General features: G+C 40.9%; 1 protein-coding gene across 2 annotated transcripts in view; it reads right to left on the reverse strand.

Moving 5' to 3' along the window:
• The window catches only part of Pcca (propionyl-CoA carboxylase subunit alpha), a 339901-nt gene that overhangs the window by 155889 nt on the left and 162534 nt on the right, over window positions 1-21478 (reverse strand). For both annotated transcript variants that reach the window (XM_045144878.1, XM_004663385.2), the window contains exons 17-18: window positions 9765-9875; window positions 818-920 (exon numbers count right to left, since the gene is read on the reverse strand). In XM_045144878.1, coding sequence (XP_045000813.1) covers window positions 818-920; window positions 9765-9875 — 214 coding nt within the window. The remainder of the gene's footprint in view (window positions 1-817; window positions 921-9764; window positions 9876-21478) is intronic.

A 21478-nucleotide genomic window follows, 5' to 3' on the forward strand; every position in this document is an offset into this window, starting at 1 on the left:
AAGTAACACAGTTTTTTAAACTAACAGTTACTTTTTTATTTTTATTTATTTGAGAGGGAGGGGGAGAGAGAGAGAGAATGCAAACGCCAGGACCTCTAACCACTACAAACAAACTCCAGATGCCTGTGCCACCTTGTACATCTGGCTTACATGGATTCTGGGGAATCGAAACTGGGTCCTTAGGCTTCACAGGCAAGCACCTTAACCACTAAGCCTTCTCTCCAGCCCAACGTAACACAGTTTAATCAGCAGCATGAATAGGACCACTCTACCAAGCACAGCTTTATGATAAGTAATCCCAGCACTGACCATGAGGTTTTGTTCTTACTCTGCATAAGGCACATTGTCCCTTTCACTTGGGTAACTGGGAAGCTAAATGAGTTTACAAAGAACCAACTCAACCTGGTGCTAATTCCATCTTGCCGCTCTTAATTCTAATATAAATGCATACATACACACATATATACATGCATACACATACTCACACACACATCTGTCGAGATACAATCCTAATACTGTAACTCAAAACATTTTTCAAGACAAATTAATAAAACAGAAATAATAAATACAAACTAGTTGACTAGAATGCCCATCAAATGCCAGAGTACCTTCTTATCTCTGCTCATGTCCAACTTAGAGAGGTAGGGCACTGTCTTCCTTTCTGAACTAAATGTTGTTTGAATAAGAACATGACTTGACTTCTCCAGAAGTCATGCAAAGACTCGGATCCAGTGGTTTTCTTACAGGCACTTTCCCACGCAGATTAGATGATCAGTATTTTCTGTTCATTCATTCTCGTATAAAAGATCTATCATACCTTGAATGCTCTTCAAAGTGTTGGGCTCGTAACTGGGATGCCACAAACAGTGATGACGCGATGGCCAACAGCTGGCTTCTCTCACTCTGCGTTAATATGTGTCCTAAGGGAAATCAATCACTCAGTCAAGTCACTCATAAAATGTTAACATCTGTGCTTCTATCTTACAGTTACTTTCCATTCAAACAAGAACTTCATCAGCATCTATTAAGAAGTTAGTATTGGGCTGGAGAGATGGCTTAGCGGTTAAGTGCTTGCCCGTGAAGCCTAAGGACCCCGGTTCGAGGCTCGGTTCCCCAGGTCCCACGTTAGCCAGATGCACAAGGGGGGCGCACGCATCTGGAGTTCGTTTGCAGAGGCTGGAAGCCCTGGAGCGCCCATTCTCTCTCTCTCCCTCTGTCTTTCTCTCTGTGTCTGTCACTCTCAAATAAATAAATAAAAATATTAAAAAAAAAAAAGAAGGTAGTATTGTACAAGGAGCAGGGGACACAGATGCCAGTATTCAGTAAGAAAAACATACCCTGTTTTTTCAGTAGCATGTTGCAAACCTGCAACATGGTACATATCATGATAAGAACACAAAGGTTTCTGGAGCACAGAGAATTAGCACTTCTCAAACTTCACTGGAAATCGTAAAGCTCCAATTTCTGTGCTCCACCTACAGAGACCGACTAAAAGGGACAAGGTAGGGCCTGATAACGAGCATTTCTAACAAGCACCAGGAAAGGCACCAGGAGGAGGAAAAGACATCAGACCTTACTTCAAAGAGAACAGTTTTAAAGTTGTGCTTACCAAGCTGTAAAAAAAAGAAAAAGTTCATGAAACCAATTTAGTGGGGGCCATATCCAACAAGACAATTAGAACACAGTGAACAGGTGCTTGTCATGAATTGTGTGTGTGCCTTCAAGACATTTCTTTCAGGTACAAGGACAGTGCATACCATCAGCGAGGTAAAACGCACCGCTTTTAGGGGACCCTCGAATAGCAAGATGTCCCCTCAGGGTTTCCTGTGGTCTGAACAGCTGCTAGGTGCTGACTTGGGCAGTACTGAGAAAGTGGGTTCCCGAAGAAAACCACTCAGCACTCAGCACACCTCTCAAGGAACCTGCTATGCCATGCGCGGCAGCTTCTACCCTTTTCCAGACATTCCACTTCACCAAAAAAAAAAAAAAAAAGAAATTCAATCCCCAGAAAGCCACAAACAAGACATCTGCTCATAACTGAAATGTTTCTTATTCAGAATAGCTCTGACACTTGGCTATTTCTTTTTCACAATTCTTATTTGCATGTATGTATGCACAAGCACACAAAAGGGTTTCTTGCATCTACTAGTTGATGCCAGATACTAAGCAGCATTTTCTGCACTGGGCTTCATGCGGGTGGCTGGGGTTTGAACACGGGTCAGGAGGCCTTGTGTGGAAGTGTCCTTAACTATTGAGCTGTTTCCTCAGTCCTGCCCAAGGCTACTTCTGATCATGCAGGCGTGCCCTTGAATCCTTCATGTCTCACTGTGCTATGACCTTGACCTCGCTACGGTGTGCCCACAGGTGTGCCAGTTTGCTGTCGAGGAAAACATGCCTGCATTCCACCTGTGGGCTTGGGACTATCAGCTCAAAGATAAGTTGTTGATTCTTCTGAGCAGAAACGCAGGCCTAAAATCCCGCACAGTTACAGAAAGGGAACTGAACACTGACCGACTGCTAACCTACTTGAACGTAAGTCCAATGAGGGCAGCAAATTCCTCCGCTTACTGATGAATCACACATGCTTACAATTTGGGGATAGTTACATATTCTTCCCGTTCCTATCTGCAGGTTTGAGTGTAAACTAGCACAGCTGCAACCCGACACTGGTTTTCTGCCTCTTCTCACCCAACAGAGAAAAATGACAAGCGCAATTCCATGGGTGCATGAGATACAAACGGAGGGCAGACAGAGAGATGCACCGCGCCAGAGCGGCCTCTAGGCAGCAGAGGCCTTCGGAGGAACAAGTGCCCTGTGCTTACTACGAGGGTAGCTGTGGCCCAGACGGAGCTCTGGAGCTATCTCAAACCAGGCACGTGCAACATTTACAGCATTGTCGCCTTGAGCCCCTTCAGTGCGTCAACCAGACAGGGAATGTCTATGAACACGGGAAGACATGGACAAAAGATGTAGCTCTGAATTTAAGTGCTGGGTTGGGCTGCGAGTACCACTCAGCAGAAGTTATGCCTAGTATGTATAAGGATACAGGTTCAAGTCTAGCCCCTATCCCACACAAAAGGTGTACATGGGGCCAAGGGGGCATGGACGCTATTGACCTCTGGACCCTCAGAACCTAGATTAACTGCCTTCGTCCAAATAGGTTCAGTAAAAATCTGAGAGTTAAGAAAGAACTCTCCTCCTCACAACTCACCCTGACCTTCATGGCCTTTTAGTAGGAATATTTCTAACAAAAATATTCCATCCTAACAACGTGTACTGATATCCGTACTCTGACCATTAAACCAGCAGTTACTAGGCAATCGAATGCCTGCCGTAACACCTACACGCTCTGTGCTGTACAGCTGTGAGGCTCATGCAACGGGGGACCCTTGCCTGCATCTGTTTTTGAAGGCTGGTTTGTTTCTCCTGAGGCGGGCTTTGAGTTCCATCCTCTGTCCTTAGCCATCTTGGGGCTGTTCTCGCAATGCAGTGTTCTTGTAAACAACGCTGGCAGAAGTCCTGATTCTGAACTTGCCTGCTTCCTCCTGTGGGCAGTGCGCTGCTGACTCCTGACTTCCTGTGTACTGTCACTAGACCATTTTGTTGGGGAATCTTTGTGTATTCTCTGTAGAGCTGGCTCTTAAATTTCTAAGAGATGAATATTCTATGACTATATCTGAGAGGATCTTTCTGTCTGCCAGCATCCTGAGAAACAAGGGGGACAGAAGATAAGGAAGGGAACATCAGCAAAGTCGGTTTATTTGTGCTTAATCCTATCCAGTTGTGATCCCTCTGTCTTGGGTGCAGAAACTGTCTTTTTTTAATATACTTTTATTTATCTGCAGAGAGAGGGAGAGAGAGAGAATATGAATATGGACACACCAGGGCCTCTAGCCACTGTACAAACTCCAGATTCATACTCCACCTTATGCATCTGGCTTTACAAGGGCACTGGGGAGTCAGACCTGGGTCATCAGGCTTTGCAGGCAAGCACCTTTACCACTGAGCCATCTCCCCAGACCCTGTTAGTCATTATAGAGAACAATTTCAAAGTTTTTCTCAGGATTGGGGAAATCGGGCCTCTTGTCCTGAAGAATGAGGGAAAAGATATGGAACAGTTTACAGATTACAGGTAGGCACACATTAGCAAACCTGGAGGAAGGACTCACCAGAGGAAGGACTCAGCTTCTCTTCTCCCTGGTATGAAAGTGAGGAGGGTAGATGGAGCCTGTCAAACACTAACCTGGACACCTACAGACATGCTGAGGAAGAACAGTCATCTCCTTCATGAGATAAGGTACTATGGCCCCCAGAACCCCCTCCCTCACTGTGCATGCGCTCAGACTCTCCAGGAGCTCATCGGCTTTTTGAATTCTAACTCAAAAAGCAGAACTTGCCTTTCTTTCTCTTCTTTGGATGCCTACTGAATCCCTAGGCATGTGTGTCCTGATATTTTGGGGCTTTTCTACCCTCTTCCAAAATCTCTTTCAAGGGCTGGAGAGATGGCTCAGCAGTTAAGGCACTTGCCTACAAAGCCTAAGGACCCAAGTTTGATTCCCCAGTACCCATGTTTGATTCCCCAGTACCCACATGAATCCAAGTTTTGCATGCTTCTGGAGTCTGTTTGCAGTGGGCTGAAGGCCCTGGCATAGCCACTCTCTCTGTTTCTCTTCTCTCTCTCTCTCTATGCTTGCAAATAAATAAAAAATAATCTTTCGATTCACTTATGCCTTGTCTTCTGCGTTGTGTTGGTTTGAACGTGAAATGTCTCTCCTAGCCTCAAGTGTCTGGGATCCTCGTGCTTGGTCCCCAGCTGGGAGAGCCTCAGGGAGGTAAAGCCTTCTTAGAAGAGGTGTGTCCATGGGGATTTTATATCCAGTCCCCTTTCAAGTATTAGCTAGCTTATTCTTCCTGCTTCCGGCCAGCTGATATGATGACACCCTGCTGTTTGTTCATGCCATGCTTTCTGTCATGAAGAAACTTCTCCTTAAAACTATAAGCTAAAATAAACCTATTTCTTCCATAAAATGCTTCTGCATGGAAGTTTTGTCTTGGCAAGAAGAAGGGCACAGGACTGGGGTCACATGCATGTGGTCACAGCCAGCTTTTTACATGGCACTGGGGATCAAATTCAGGTCCTCTCAGGACCCATGCTTATGGGCAAGCTGAGCCATTTCCCAGCTCCTGGTTTTTGTTTTAAGACGGGGTCTCATGTATCCCTGGCCGGCCTCAAAGTTGCTCTGTAGCCGAGGATGACTTCTGATTCCCCTGTCTCTTCTTCCTGAGTTCTGACATTACAGACATGTCCCACCACGCTCACTGTAAATGCCAGGTAAGCACTCTACCAATTGGCCCACATCCCCAACCCATGTCACTTATTCTTTACATGACTCTTTTCTCTTGGGATATTAACTGCATAATGACAGGGAAAATGCACTATCTCTGATTTCCTTTTACACCCTCCATGCAATATTTGTTTAATGGCTCAAATTTAGTCCAAATAGCATTGTATCACTTTTAAAGATATAAAAATACTTGATTAAATGCAATACAAAAAGGACAATTCACTGTATACATATTATGTTGAATCAGGTTTTTGATCAAAATCTGTAACCTTTCAGAACAAAAAAGATAATTCTCATAATTGCTTATAATGAGACTTGAGGTTATAATATACCAACATAACAGAAAAATAAGTCCAAAATATTCATTATGAGCCAAATGAAAATATAATTCTTAAAATATCTTCTTCATTTTTCCCCTTTAGTTCAGAATTAAAGGGAAAGCACTTTCCAACATTAGAATCTGAAATAGCAATAAGAACAACTTCTTGAATATCCTACATTGTAATTTTATACAGAATCATTTCAAAGTTAAAATCTAAGAGCCTCTAGTTATATTGTGTCATGTATAAGAAGATTTAGGAAAATAAACATATTTTGCAAAAGTTTGATGCAGTCATAAAGACTTGCCTGTGAACAGAATAGTGCCTAAGAAAGCAGGACAGATGGGAAACAGATGGGTAATCCCAAAGGGGCAAGATGACCTGGCCCCCAACATACTGAGAAGAGCCTGCATTAGCTTCAGTTGCCACTTCCTGCTGTCTCTTTCAGGCACATATATCAAACAGTCAAAGATGATAGTTTCACATACCCAAGACTTGCTCTGGAGGAAAGTGGGGAAGGAGAAACAATAATCTGAATAAAAGATGGTAGTTATTCAGAGAAGAAAAGCTGACATGAAAGTAACACAAGGGAATAAGGTAGGAGATAGACATTACGAATGGCAAGAATAGATGTGTACTTTTAAAGTCCTTGGAGACAATATGACAACACGCAGCACACTCACCCTAACTGAAAAGTCTGTGATTTATGAATTTTAATCCTAGCACAGCTGAAAGAGTTCTCAAGCGGGAACTGAAAATCTGCAGGTCAGGGCTGGGGATGCAGTAGCTCACTGACAGAGTGTTTGCCTTGCATGTTGCAAGACCCTGTGTTCCATTCCAAATACTGAACAGAAGAAAAAGAGCAAGAAAAGGCTGGGCAAGCAACTGCGACCCCAGAAATGGGGAGGCTGAATCAGGACTACCTCAAGTTCAAGGCCAGCCAGAGGTATATAATAAAACTTTTCTTCAAATACATACATACATACATAACCACTTCCTGCCTTACTTATACTGGACATTTACCTTTATAAATCTCTTTGAACATCAATTTTCTCACATGGAAAATGAAGACTGGGATTAAATAACTGCAAAAGGTTCTTCTAACAACTTATTACAATTTAAAATGCTGTATATCTGGTGTAAGCACAAGAAACAAAATTGTGGTATCTATGCTGAAAATTGCTCACCAAAAAAAGTGTATCACATTGAATCAATGAAAAGAATCTTATACATAGTACTGATGAGGAGTTATTTTGGATATTTTAAATTAGATAGATAGATAGATAGGTAGATAGGCAGACAATAGATCATTCATTCATTCATACATACATACATATAGGTTTTAAGACAATTTCTGAATTTGAGAGATTTCCTTTGATAAGCAATTTACAATATTTTCTGTATTGCTAAATTAACATTAAGTACAATCTTCAGCCCAAGTAAGAGATTTTAAATGCCTGTTTTCTTTTTTTGAGTTTACTATATACATATATATGATCATTCATAAATATATGTGTATATAAGAAAACACCTACAAAAATATATGGCATTTGTTCTAAATTTTTACCTACTTTGGTCTGCCTACTGTTTCCCATCATATCACTTACATAGGTGGACTAGCCAGACAGACATGAAATCATGTGCGAATTCCAACTTAGTACAACTTTTGAACTTTAGGAGAGTTAAAAGAACAAACTATCAGAATCAAAAGAGAGTGACCTGGCTGTGTACATAGATGTACAGATAACATGTCCAAAGTAAACCTTCTCACCAGTACTATATACATAATTCTTTTCACTAATTCAGTAAATCTTAGATTCATTGCTAGGAATGATATAAGAAGTAATGCCCACCGGGCAGGCCAGGTGGATGCCTTTAATCCCAGCATGGGTTGGGGGAGGGAGGAACGACAGAGGAGGGAGGATCACTGTGAGTTTGAGGCCAGCCTGGGACTACAGAGTGAGTGCCATGTCATCCTGGGCTGAAGTGAGATTCTATCCCAAAAAAAGCAATGATCTGGTGCCAGACTTGGTGGTACACACCTTTGATCCCAGCACTCGAGAGGCAGAGGTAGGAGGATCATCATGATTTCAAGGCTACTCTGAGACTACATAGTGAATTCCAAATCAGCCTGAGCTAGCAAGACCTTACCTCAAAAAAACAAAAAAAAAAAAAAGCAATGACCTAAATGGTTTTGACCTCATGAAAATAACAGCAGATATTAATGAAATAATCAAATTATAAAGCTGCAATTATTTTAGGGATGTGTTTTATATTGCATTTTTAAAAATTCAAGCTTAAGAAAAAGAGCCTGATGAATCATCACTTTTTCTTCAAGAACCCAAATGAAAATTAATTTCTCTTCATACTAATCAGAAAACTCTTAACATAAATATTCTAAACAGACATGAAAATTGATTACTTGCAGTTATCTTATGAAAACTATATTACATATTCTGAAGTAAAATCTGCCTTGCAAACGTATTCAACAGCTCAACTGTAAACCCAAATTGAATCTACATATAGTCTATGGCACCACTGTGCAGGTCGTTCTACATACTCAAACACTTTATTTTATTTTAAATATTTTTTATTTTATTTATTTTCTCTTGTGGTGCCAGGGATCAAATCCAGGGCTTCATAAATGCTAGTTAAGGACTCTTTCTTTAAGCTACATCTCAAGTTTCTAAAACACTTTAAACCAAAGAATAACTTTTATAAATCAAGTCCATTAGAAATTTATATCTAAGTACTGCTATTAAGTCTTAAGTGAGTCCTGCTGGTATCTTAAGAACACGTTAATAATGTTTTTGGTGGTGCCTCTGTTTATCACTTGATAAACCATTTTACCGGGCTGGAGAAATGTCTCAGCGGTTAAGGCATTTGCCTGCGAAACCTAAGGTCCCAGGTTCAACTCCCCAGTTCTCATGTAAGCCAGATACACAAGGTGGTACATGCTTCTGGAGTTCATTTTCAGTGGCTAGAGGCATCTCTCAATAAATAACTAATTAAAAACATTTTTTCTACCACCTAGAAATATCCACTGACAATCTCACACTGCTAATATTAACATCCTACCCATTTCTTTCTCTCTCTTTCTTTCTTTCTTTCTTTCTTTCTTTCTTTCTTTCTTTCTTTCTTTCTTTCTTTCTTGTTTGGGTTTTGTTTTATATTTCAAGGTAGGGTCTGACGCTTTACCAGGCTGACCTGGAAATCATCATCATTATGTAGTCTCAAGGTATCCTTGAACTCACAGCAATCCTCCTACCTTTGCCTCCAAAGTACTGGGATTAAAGATATGAACCAGCCGGGTGTGGTGGTGCACGCCTTTAATCCCAGCACTCGGGAGGCAGAGGTAGGAGGATTGCTGTGACTTGAACTCACTACTGAGACTACAGAGTAAATTCCAGGTCAGCCTGGGCTAGAGTGAGACCCTACCTCGAAAAACCCAAAAGATGTGAACCATTAAGCCGGCTCCTATCCATTTCTTAATTCAAAACTTCATTTTCTTTTTCAAGGTAGGGTCTTGCTATCACCCAGAATGACTTGGAATTCACTTTGTAATCTGAGGATAGCCTTGCACCCACAGTGATTCTCCTATCTCAGACTCCCTTCAGAGTGCTGCAATTAAAGGCACATGTCACCATTCCTAGCTCAGAATTTCATTTTCCACACTAAAAAACATCATCTCCTTAGGCTTCTTTGTTTTCACTAATGGGGCTAGCGACTAATTTTCAGAAATTTCCATGTTGTAACTAAAGAAGAGTTTTGGTGATCACCCTAATCAATGAGGGACACAAAGCTGATCTGGCCTTCAGAAATAAAAGAAGACAGTTCAATGATCTACCTGTCTGCATGTTTTGCCCTCAAATTAAACTCAGAACATTCCACACAGTTGATTTCCTCACCCTCAAAAGTTGCACATTATTACATTCATGGGTCACTCAGGCATACTCAGAATCATAACTGTCAAGAATATGTTGAATATGCTCATACATGAAGTACAGCATAAACCAAAGACCTTAATTTCAAGATAGAAAAGTTATATGCCTTAACTAAAAGAACTTTCAATAACCCAAATATGTGAATGTACACCAACCTTTAAAGCCATCAGGATACACATCCGAGAGAAACTTAGTGCTGAAGTCTCCTTTCACAAAGCGTGAGTTGATTATCACTTCTCGAAGCAATGCAATGTTGTGTGTAACACCTATAAATAAAATATCAGATTGTAGTGGAGAATGATGAGCCGGGTAAAAACCTGAGTTTTACAACTTGAGAGATTTATCACCAGTGTCATATGATCTAGAAAGAATGACTCAGGATTATGTATTGCCTTAACTTAGGAAAACAACAACCTGAATGTGAGGTATCAATACAACATTAAATAGATGCTTAAGAAACTGGTTAGTGGAGCTAGAGGCTGGCTTAGCAGTTAAAGGCTCTTGCTTGCAGAGCATGATGTCCATGTCCAATTCCCAAGCCACCCATGTAAGCTGGACACCAAAAAGTGGTACAAGCATCTAGTGTTTGTTTGCAGTAACTGGAGGCCCTGATGCACATATGCATGTGCCTATGCACACAAATTATTTATTGAAAAATAAATTTGTTACTGATAATGCAGTCTAATGGGTAAATGCCTTTTTAACAGGACAAAAACAAAAGAAAATAAATCTCAAACTCCAAATTACAGTGGGGGAGGGAAGAAACTAACTCAAAATGGATCTCAAACCTAAATGTAAACCCTAAAACTATTTTAAGACTTATAGAAGAATGTATAGAAAAGAATCTTAGTTACTGTGAAATACACAACAAATCTTAGACAATGTACAAAAACTATGAACTATAAAAATGTCAACAAATTACTTTATCAGTATGTTTAAGTCTTCTCTCCAAAAGATGGATTTTAAAAGAAAACAGTAACTCAGACTGAGAGAAAATAATGAAAACACACTATCAAGTAAGAAACTTGCACCTGGAATACATACAGAATATTTATTACATAATAACTAGACAAATCAAGTTTCAAAAACCTAAATCTAAATCAGGTAAGCACAGAAAAAATACTTAATATATTATTGGCCCAAAAAATAACAAGGTTAACACTATATACCAATTTACAAGGCTAAACATTGGAAGAGCAATGGTACAAAGTGTTGATGAAGATGGGAAACAAACAGAGCTTTCACATGGTGCTGCAGCAGTATTGAATGTTACACCAACCTTGAAACAGTTTGTTAGTTTCTTAAAAGGGTAAACATGTAATCATCATATAACTCAGATAGCTCACTCAGTAGTAAATAAAATATGCCTGTACAATGTCAGCAACAGTTTGATATGAAATAAAACCTACAGACAATCTAAATATTCATTAACAGGTGAATATCTTAATAAAGAGTAGTATGTACATATAATGGAATTATATTCAGAACTAAAAAGAAATCTGCCACTAACGAATGAGAAAGCAAGCACAAATATCAAAATACTTATGCTATGTTACAGTAGAAAGCATGAAATAATTTACACATAGGGGCTGGGGTGTGTATATTATATACCCTCAGGGAAGAGCACTGTGTGACACATCTCAGATCCTGATTTCAACCTCTAAGACAGCCCGGAGCAGAAAGCATACAGTGAATATACACCAATATAAAATCCTAATGACGCAGACTTCCCTACAAAGTTAGGAAGCAGACCACATGGTTAACTCTGGACCGGGGGAGATCATAAGGAAATTTCTGAAGGTGACAAAAATAAATGTTCATTATACTGATTGTAGTGATGGTTTCACAGCTGTGTACATATTTGTCAAAACTCATCAAACTCAATATATTAAATATTAGAAGTTTATTCTATGTCACATAAGAAGGACAACAAATATGTGGTCAAATAAGGTAACACTGAAGCTAGCTCAGCGAAAAGTCACAAAAGGTGACTGCTGTAAGAGATGCCCAACAGCTACGGGTCAGTTCTATGGTTCAGAAAGGTAGCATGACCAAGGCAGTACTTGATCTTGCTCGCTAAACTACCATGGTGTTAAACAGGAATTGAAGGCACTGAGCTCTGGCATTTCAAGTCCTAGGAGGCAGGGATTAGAACAGACTTCTACAAGAAGGGGGGTCTTCGGCACAAGTAGAGGAGGGCTTGCTAATTCCTCCCACTTGCTCTGGCCCACTTGTGTATGGTCCTAATCTGTACGAATATGCTGCATGACAAGTCTGGACTCTGGTCGTGTTATTCAAGTCTCACCTTTTTAAGGATAATTATAACCTAAGCAAATAATCAAGCGTTCAAGTTCAGGCCTACTTCTTATCTTGGCTAAGCTATTCATTTTTCACTGATTTGTAAATGAGTAACAATAGCAGGACCTATTTTGCATAATTGTCTTGAGGTAAAATGAGCTGAGGCTGCATTACCTGGTACTCAACTTGGCTTATTACCATTTTCTATGGGAATAAACACAGAGTATGATATGAAATGTGTATAACAACCAGAAAGCACAGACATTTGACAAAAATTATACTGGCTCCTAATTCTTAGCACTGATCTAACAAACTTCCACCCACAAACCTAAGTTTACTCCTACCTATACCCAGAAGATGTCTCCTTCCATTGAGCAGGGGGTCAGTAAACCATGGTGTACAGACTAAGTCTAGCTTATCACCTGGTTTTGTAAGTGAGATATTATTAGAACAGAAGCATGCTCATTTATTAACATACGGCTGTTTTCCTAGGACAGAGTAGATAGTCTGCACAGTCTGTACCACCCCCAAGTCTAAAACCTTTACTTCCATCTACCTTGAGGCTTTAACAAAGGTGTCATCCAAAGACAATAGTCTGCATCTGCCAACATTTATTCTTTGTTGGTCAGGTGTACTGAGGTATCATGGGAAGGAAGGTAAAAACCAGTTACAAAATAAGACAATCACAAAGAAATCACAGAAACCTTAAAAAGAAGAAAACTGTGAACAAGACTGAATAATTTACCTAAAAGTTTTTTTATTTGTTTGTTTGTTGTCTGATACAGGGTTTCACTGAAGCCCAGGCTGACCTGGAACTCACTGTGTAGTCTCAGGGTGGCCTGAATCTCATAGTGATCCTCCTACCTCTGCCTTCTAAATGCTGGATAAGGTGTATACCACCACGCCCAGCTTTAATTTACCTAAAGTTTAAAAATTATAATTTATAATAGAAAGAAATGGAAGCACTGGTTTTCGGCAAGGAAAAGAAATATGGCTGAGGTAATGAGAAAGAGTGGGACATTTCCTTTACGCTACCTATATTCTCTGTACCTTGTGAACTTGCCTCATAAATGCATTATTTGGAACAATGTAATAGATTGATTTCTAATTACAATAGCAAAATATGAAATACAGAAATATGCTATGACAGACTTCTAGCCCTTCCATGCCACAAAAGAAAGCCATACTTTTTCTTTTTTCTCAAAAAAAAAAAAAATAGATTTGAGGGGAGAAACAAACTAAAACATTAAAAAAAAAAAAACTGACATAGACTCTACTTTTCACCTCACTTGTAGTGAGGCATGAGAATTAATTCCTAGACAAGAGAATACAAGTAATGCTTTCAGTAATGTATTCACGACCTGCCACACTAATTTATTAAAGAAACGTTTGCTTTGACTTCCTAGTCTAGCCTTCCTGATGTGGCAGCAACTCAGCTTTGGCAATGCAAATGAAGAAGAGCAACAAGGTAGGGTGCGTGTCTGTCTGCATCTGTACGCATGCCTGTCTCCTCCAAAGGCCTCATGCAGCTCAGTAGCCTACCATGAGCAAGGAACAGCAGTCTAATTACATAAAAACCAGTAAACTCCGACAGAACTCACACCACTTGCATGAACGTGCTACAACCCAAATGCATGCACATGGGTAGATGGTTATGTTTTCAATGTGACTATTCATCTCAAAGCTGATCAACAGTCTAATATGCCTCCATGGCATTCTTTTGCTATCCATTGTCTTTATATTAAACAATAGTAGCAATCTATGGAAGAAGTAACCATTTCTTTTTTAAAATTTGTTTTAAAAATTATTTATGTGTACATAAATATGCAGCAAGATCTCTTGTCACTGCAAATGGGTTTCAGATACATGTGCCACTTTGCATCTGCCTTTATGTAGGTGCTAGGAAATCAAGCCTGGCTGACAAGCTTTGCCAGGAAGCATTAATTAATTGCTGAACCATCTCTCTAGCCCCCATTAAGTTGGCCATTTCTTTCCCTAACTCAGAAAAACTATATGCTTAAGCTGTATAAAATTGAATTCTTATTCAATGTACCTCAAAACATTTAGATAAAGTTCTAAAATTCTGTCAATGCTATTTCTTAATATAAACACTTCATAGAAGTTATCATATTTGAAAGATGGTATAATAAATATTGTCTGTAGGATATGGCAGCAGATTCAACTGAGAAATGCACCAGTATCCCAATCTTGTATAACAGGCAATGACTTAGCCTACATCCAAAAATCACTAATTCTAAGGGCTTTTTTGTTAACAGGGAAAGAATAGCCCAAATTTGTTACATGTCTAAGACATCGATAGAATTCTATCAAAATAATATTGTCCTGAGTGTAGCAGATAGAAGAAACTCGCCGCAATGCCAACATATCTAAAGAGTCCGTGGAAACAGTGTGGGGTTTACCTACAAAACGGGCCTCACGTGCAGAGATGAAAATGAACAGCACCTAGTGGCAATGTGCTAGCATGCTTAGAAAGACAAGTCAGAGGGAGCAGTGCAGAGGGGAAATTAATAACTTGATCTTGTTTTATTAAGTGGACTAAATCAGAGCAATTTAAGGAAGAAGAGTCTCATTTGCCAGTAGGAAATGCGCACTGCAAGGTTCCACTGGCAGGCGTGTCTGTCCAGCCAGATGCCTGTGAGGTGACAGACTGATGTGAATGATGTCACCAGGCTGATCTGAACACACAGGAAAAGGTAAGACGGCTTCTGGGCACAGGCATGCCAATCCGCATGGAGGAAGCCACAACGACGTGCAAGAACCCAACGGGGTGGCATGAAACCAGCCCCGCAGCTGACTGAGGAGCTCCAATACCCAAAGTTTTGAATAAGATCTTAAAGGAGGATGTGGGAAGGAGTGAAGTCAGAAGACCAAGGAACAACAGAAATTTAAGTTCAAAATAAACCCTAAACTATTTATTTATTTATTTATTTATTTATTTATTTATTTGAGAGCGACAGACACAGAGAGAAAGACAGACAGACGGAGAGAGAGAATGGGCGCGCCAGGGCTTCCAGCCTCTGCAAACGAACTCCAGACGCATGCGCCCCCTTGTGCATCTGGCTAATGTGGGACCTGGGGAACTGAGCCTCGAACCGGGGTCCTTAGGCTTCACAGGCAATTACTTAACTGCTAAGCCATCTCTCCAGCCCCTATTATTTTTTAGATACAAATTAACTCAGGTCATCTTTATTTGCAAGAGAAATTAAACTGAACACAGTGGCATGCAGCTTTAATCCCAGCACTCGGGAGGCAGAGGTAGGAGGATCATTATGAGTTCAAGGCCAGCCTGAGACTATAAAGTGAATTCCAGGTCAGCCTGAGCTAGCGCGAGGTCCTACCTACAAAGTAAATAAATAAGAATAAGTAAAAACATAAAAAAAGGTAAGTTAACAAGGAAGTCTCTCAAGATTTTTGCCACTTAAATAAAAATAGTACTGTTCACTTGCTTATGTAATACTTGACATTTAATTCTATTGATTTTTTTTTTTTATATCCTAGTGCTGGTCTAAATTTCTTAGCTCTCAGTGTTGCCAATGCCAAAATAGAACCAGCCCGTCTTTAGCAAAATAGGAAGATAGCTTTCAGAAATAGTTAAAGATAATCTGAGCAAAGACAAAACTGTTTTATGATACCCAGTGATCAATTCATGGCAGGTAAGAACCAAAAACTTAAAATAAATGCAAGTTATTTTACATAAAAGCTCAAAACATCAGCTGTATGGGCATGGTTGTTGAACTGTTAAAAATGGAATTGAATCCTCATATGTGAGATGCCACTGTGCATTTAGTTTGCTTTCTTTCCATGCTACAGGGAGACAATGTCATTTGAATGGCTCCTCATATAAACACCAAGTGAACAATAGACATATTCTTTCAGAGTTAGCTTACAACTTCAATGATATTATTAATCACATACTCATAAAAATTATGACTGTAAGTTTTCCATTAGGAATTGGGGATGACCTTCAGCAGAGTTCACCAGGTCCCATCTGCATGGGAAATCATGACTACTTCACAGAGGGAGGCCCCTGGAGCAGCCTTCTCCTGACTACCTGCTGGTTCCCAAACAGCAACCAGATATTAGCTCTACATTCTGCTGGGATCAAACAGGGCTAAGGGGCACTACTTGTTTTATGGGGACATAGAAATTAACTTTAGCCAAAGTGCATTTAGCTCTGAAGTTTCTGTATTTTAAAAAACGTAACATCAGCTGGGGGTGGGGAGGATAATCATATTAGACCAAATAGGCATTTACCAAACAACAAAGACTTTTCCTTATTCCTTTTCTGTCCTTTACAACACAATTCCTAGACCCACTACCATCCTTTAGAATGTGCTAGATAAATAAGTACACATCAAAAGGGCACCTAGCGGATCCTCTACCCTATTTTTTTTAACTTTGTAGTCTGGGATAATTTCAGAATTTTAGAAAGTTTATAGAAATGGCCATGAAAATTACTGCCCATCCCTTACCAGGCTCTCCACCTATGAATGCCTTAGCACATCTATGAGCTGGATCGTTGGTTTTCTCTCTGCATGTACACACAACACACACTTTCTATTATGAACAGTTAAAGACAAAGATTAAATACCTCAGTTCCTAGAAGGAGGGAAGATCTCTTATCTACTCATACATAGGACAGTGGTCCAAATCAGGAAATTGTAACACTGGTAAAAGTATTACCATCTATCTAATCTAGAGCTATCACTCAAATCTCATCAGTTGTCCTATTTCTGACCCTTGCTACAAAAGAAACACATTTCTTCCTGGTCCAGCATCAACCACAGAATCCCACATTCCATTCAGTTGTCTTTAGCCATGCTTTGATCTAGATAAGTTGCTGGACTTCTCTTTGTGTTCCTTGACCTTGACATTTTTGCAGAACAGAAGCCATTTATTTTGTAGCCTGACTTCCAGGTTGGTTCATCTGATGTTTCCTCGTGATTAGATTCAGGCTACCCATTTTCAGCAAAAACATCATCCAAATGTTTATCTCAGAACATCACAAGAGACCATGATGTGGGTTGGTCCCAACCCCAGTGAAATCCTGGTCAGATGGCTAGTGCTATAATAAACATCTTAGGGAGGAATACTAGTGAACTACAGAAATATGAGTTTCTCCTACTTTCACCATTAATCATAGCAACCACTAATGATCTTACCTAAGCGACCTGGTGTTTGCCACGTAGTGACTGTTCTACATTACTGAATTTAAATCTATTCAACACAGCTATGTTATCTTTCTCATTTACCCAGCCTATCTTTTCACGTATTAACTCATGGCTTCTTATTTCACTGACTGTAATTTATTAATTACATGGATTATAAATCACTATTAAGGCTATTTTGTTGAAAATTTCCCAGATTTGGCTAACAGAAGCTCCTTCAAGCTGACTCTTAAGTTTTTTTCAACAATGTTTTGTTTTGGAGACAGGATATCACATAGTAGCCAGGCTGGCTGACAACTCAAAGCAAGCATCCTGCCTCGTCCTGCCAGTACTAGGGTTCCAGGCAAGTGAGTTACCACAAGCTCCAGATGAGCCTCTGTCAAGCACTCCTTTACTTCCTCACAAACGGTTCGGCTTCATCTGGACTCCTCCTGACACCAGTAATCTCATGAAGAAAGCTGGGTCACGTCTAGTAAGTCAGTGGGTAGAAGATAAGGGTATTGACAAACACTACAGAACACAGGAAAGTCACCTTACAACAAAGAACTGTCAGCCACAAAATGTCAATAGTACTGGCGGGGGGAGGGGAGGTGCCAGAGTAAGCAGTTCGATTAATTAGGCAGGAACAAGAGAACCCTTAAAGGGAGGGACCTCAGGACATCACAACCTCACCACACCTATCCCAGCCTGGCCAGCCGTGCCAGTCCTGGGATTCAGTGTTTTGCCATCTCTCAAGTGTGCACCCTGCCCAGGAATGGGTGGATTTCTCCTCTAAGTTCAGGCCAATTGGCTGGGACACCCAGTGTAGGTGTGTCCAGGTGAGCTGGAGCAAATCCTACATCCCCTGATTCACGGGAAGAGTGGGCCATTTTCCCTCTCTGTGGCACTGTCAGCAATGCTGTTTGTGTCTGCTGATGGGTAAGAGCTCCCGCCACCCAGTAGCCAGGCCAGGGTAGGAAGAGACACTTTTTACCTTTGACTACTGTCTTCACTTTTGATTCTTCTGGAAAACATGTTTTAAAAAGCCCTTCTCATGTTCTTATTTTCCTAAGATCCATGTTTGGCTTCGTGGGCTCCTGGGCTCCACATGATTGACATGGGCTTTTGGGGTTTGCATGGTGTACTTCTCTCACTTCATCTTCTCTTGCCTCCAAGTTTTCTCCCTTCCCCACTCCTTTGTAAGATCTGAATAAAATGTGGTATTCTAAAAACTGTTTTCGTGAATCTGGAATTGCCAATTCTTTGGTTAGTTTGCACATATGAACTCAGGGCTTGGAGTTCCAGAAAGCACCCCAGAACCCCAATTCTCCCCATTATAGTACCAACACTGAGAAACCCTCAGCTATGAACACACACACATACACACACACACCTACATTAAAACCATGAGTTCACAGGGATACCTGCAAACTTAGCCTCATACCACACACAGGGCTCATTCTGCCCCTGGGCGTTCTCACATCTGTTACTGCCACTTCTGACATGGAGAAACTTGGTTCTCATTATCCACAATACATGTATTTATTTCCTCAATAAGAGAATTATATAAACTGGTTTCAGAAATGTTAACCTATCATCTATGAAAAATAAACCTACTAACTGGAATTTAATATTTATTTATACATATTTTCTCTTTGGCCTCAGGAGATACATGGTTAATATACTGTTAAAAGTTACTTGGGCCTGGGGAGATGGCTCAATGGCTAAAGGGGCTTGCTCGCTAAGCCTGCGGGCCTGGGTTCCCTAGCCACCCATGTAAAACTGAGCAGGCATTCCTTTTAATCAGCAGCACACATGCACACACACGTGTGTGTGCGCGCGTGCACACACACACACACACACACACACACACACACACACACAGGTCCATGCAAACAAATAAGCATGTTTTTTTTTAAGTGATCTGGGATAGTTTTTTTCTCCTTCTCTCCCTTTCAGCATTACACTGTTCATCTAAAATGTAGTCCTTTAATTGTTAGCATTCTGAGTTTTCTCTCCCAAAACACAGATTAGCCCACTTATTCAGAAAGAGTAACATGGATCTAAAACTGAGACTCATAAGCAGGGGTCATCAGGCTCTATCCTTCATCTTCATCCCTTTTATTTGCCTTCCCATCCCCCACTCACTCCCCACACTCCCTCTACTTCTGACAGCTACAGGAGACATATGCCTAGTTCCTTCTTCCACTAGCCACCCAATAGTATGTTTTCTCCTCCCTCCTTAACAAGAGAAATGCTGCCTTTTGGCTTCATATATGAACCACCTTATTATCCATTCATTTCCCATCTTCTGTTGCGGCTAGGTGTGGCCATGTGATTAAAGGGGGGCAGAAATGCAGGTGCCCTTTCTAGATCATTCTCTGAAAACATGCATTCCCATGCCACCATCCTACTGAAATGATGCAGAAGCAGCCAATTTGGGGACCCAAAGTGAGACTATCTGCTTTGAATGCAAAACATTACTATCAGCCACTGACAATTTTCTTGTTGCATGGTTACCTGAGGACAGAAGTAAACCCTACCTTTCTTCAATCATTGTGTTTTTAAAATATTTATTTTTATTTTCATTTATTTGAGAGCAACAGACAGAGAGAGAGAGAGAGAGAGAGAGAGAGAGGGAGGGAGGGAGAATATGAGCACACCAGAGTCTCCAGCCACTGCAAATGAACTTCAGATACACGTGCCCCCTTGTGCATCTGACTAACATGGGACTTGGGGAATCAAGCTTCGAACCGGGGTCCTTAGACTTCATAGGCAAGCGCTTAACCGCTAAGCCATCTCTCCGGCCCATGTTTTTTATTCTCGTTGTGAACAACTACTTGGGCTGTAGCCTAACTGCAAAGGTCTTCAGGTGGGTTAAACAAAACAACTGTGCTGGATGCGATGCATATGAGAAAAGGTGCTATCAGTGAGCTGCAGAAGCCTTGCTTGTCTTGTAACCACAGGAGGCTGATGGGCAGACACTGACGTATGATACATGGCGAATGACTGTGCTTTTGAATGTAGCAACACTCGAATTTTGCTCACTGTTCAGATTCTTGGTACTACACCTGAGAGGGAGTCAGGTAGCTCTTTTAGGCAGTTAGGGTAACTGGGCCCCTGAAAAAGCTGCAGTTGCTAGAGACCAAAGGTGATCTGACTTCTTCTCTCTTCCCTAATTCCCTAGACCTGTTTTCCACAAACCTGGGCCCCTCCTGAGACAGACGTCTTTCCTAGAATTTAAATCTAATCCTAGCATTACGGTTGGTCAAGCTTAGACCCCAGAACTTGGTGTCATGGCCAGCCTCTTCCTGGGATAGCCCCAAACTCAGAACAATCAGCCCTCACTTTGGTGCACCTGAGCCAGAAGGTAGGACCCCCCCCCCCAGCACCATAAGGCTATAAATATGTTTGTGAGGGTGTAGTGGTTTGAGTCAGGTGTCCCCATAAACTTAGGTGCTGACTGCTAGGTTCCCAGCAAATAAACTCAGACACATGCACCACTTTGTGCATCCGGCTGAACATGGGTACTAGGGAATCAGACCCCGGGCCGTAAAGTTTTACAGAGAAGTGCCTTTAACTGCTGACCCATCTCTCCAGCACTATTTCAAACTTTTTTAATTGACAGTTTTCATACATGTACATAATGTATTTTAATCATAATCCTCTCCCCCATTACCTACTGTTGTGTTTACTCTCCTACTTTATCTTATTAAGACAGTCCTCTGAACCTGGAACTCCAAGGTTTTCTGGTCAGATTGACTGAAACCAAGTCCCAGTGAATCTCTCATCTATGCACCCCTTCGCACTGGGGTTACAGGCATGCGTGGCCATGCCTGGCATTTTGTATATGGGTCTTAGGGATCGGGATCAGACTCAGCTCCTCATACTTGCACAATAAATGCTCGTGCCTAAGGAACCACCTCCCCAGCCCCCAACAACTTTTCTCTAGGGTTTAAAATATCTAAAAATTGCCCTTCTCAAGGCTGTTGAGCTAAAACCAGGCATAAGAACATCTAAAATCAAAAGGACCAGGAGGGATATGTCAAGAAAAAATTCATTCTTTGGTAAACATTTTAGCTTTACAAAGTTCAGTCTGAATGGTATTCAGCCCTATGGTCTTCCAAACATTGTGAACAGCATTTAAGGAGCAGTAGGTCGTTTACCTATCTGAGAATATATGAAACCTAACTCTAACAAACAGATCTCCCATCGGAACACGCACAAGCATGTCTTCAGGCTCCAGCTGCACAGCCCTTCGTCAGCAGAGCACTACAACCTGCTGGGATGACTCTCTGAAGTGCACACCATGGCTGTGCGGCATGTCAGTACAAAGCACAGGGCTGCTGTAAATGTCCTTCTAAACATCAGCTCACAACTTAGTCTTCGAATAGGCTGGGAAG

This window comes from Jaculus jaculus, chromosome 3, assembly GCF_020740685.1.
Source record: "Jaculus jaculus isolate mJacJac1 chromosome 3, mJacJac1.mat.Y.cur, whole genome shotgun sequence".
NCBI lineage: Eukaryota > Metazoa > Chordata > Mammalia > Rodentia > Dipodidae > Jaculus > Jaculus jaculus.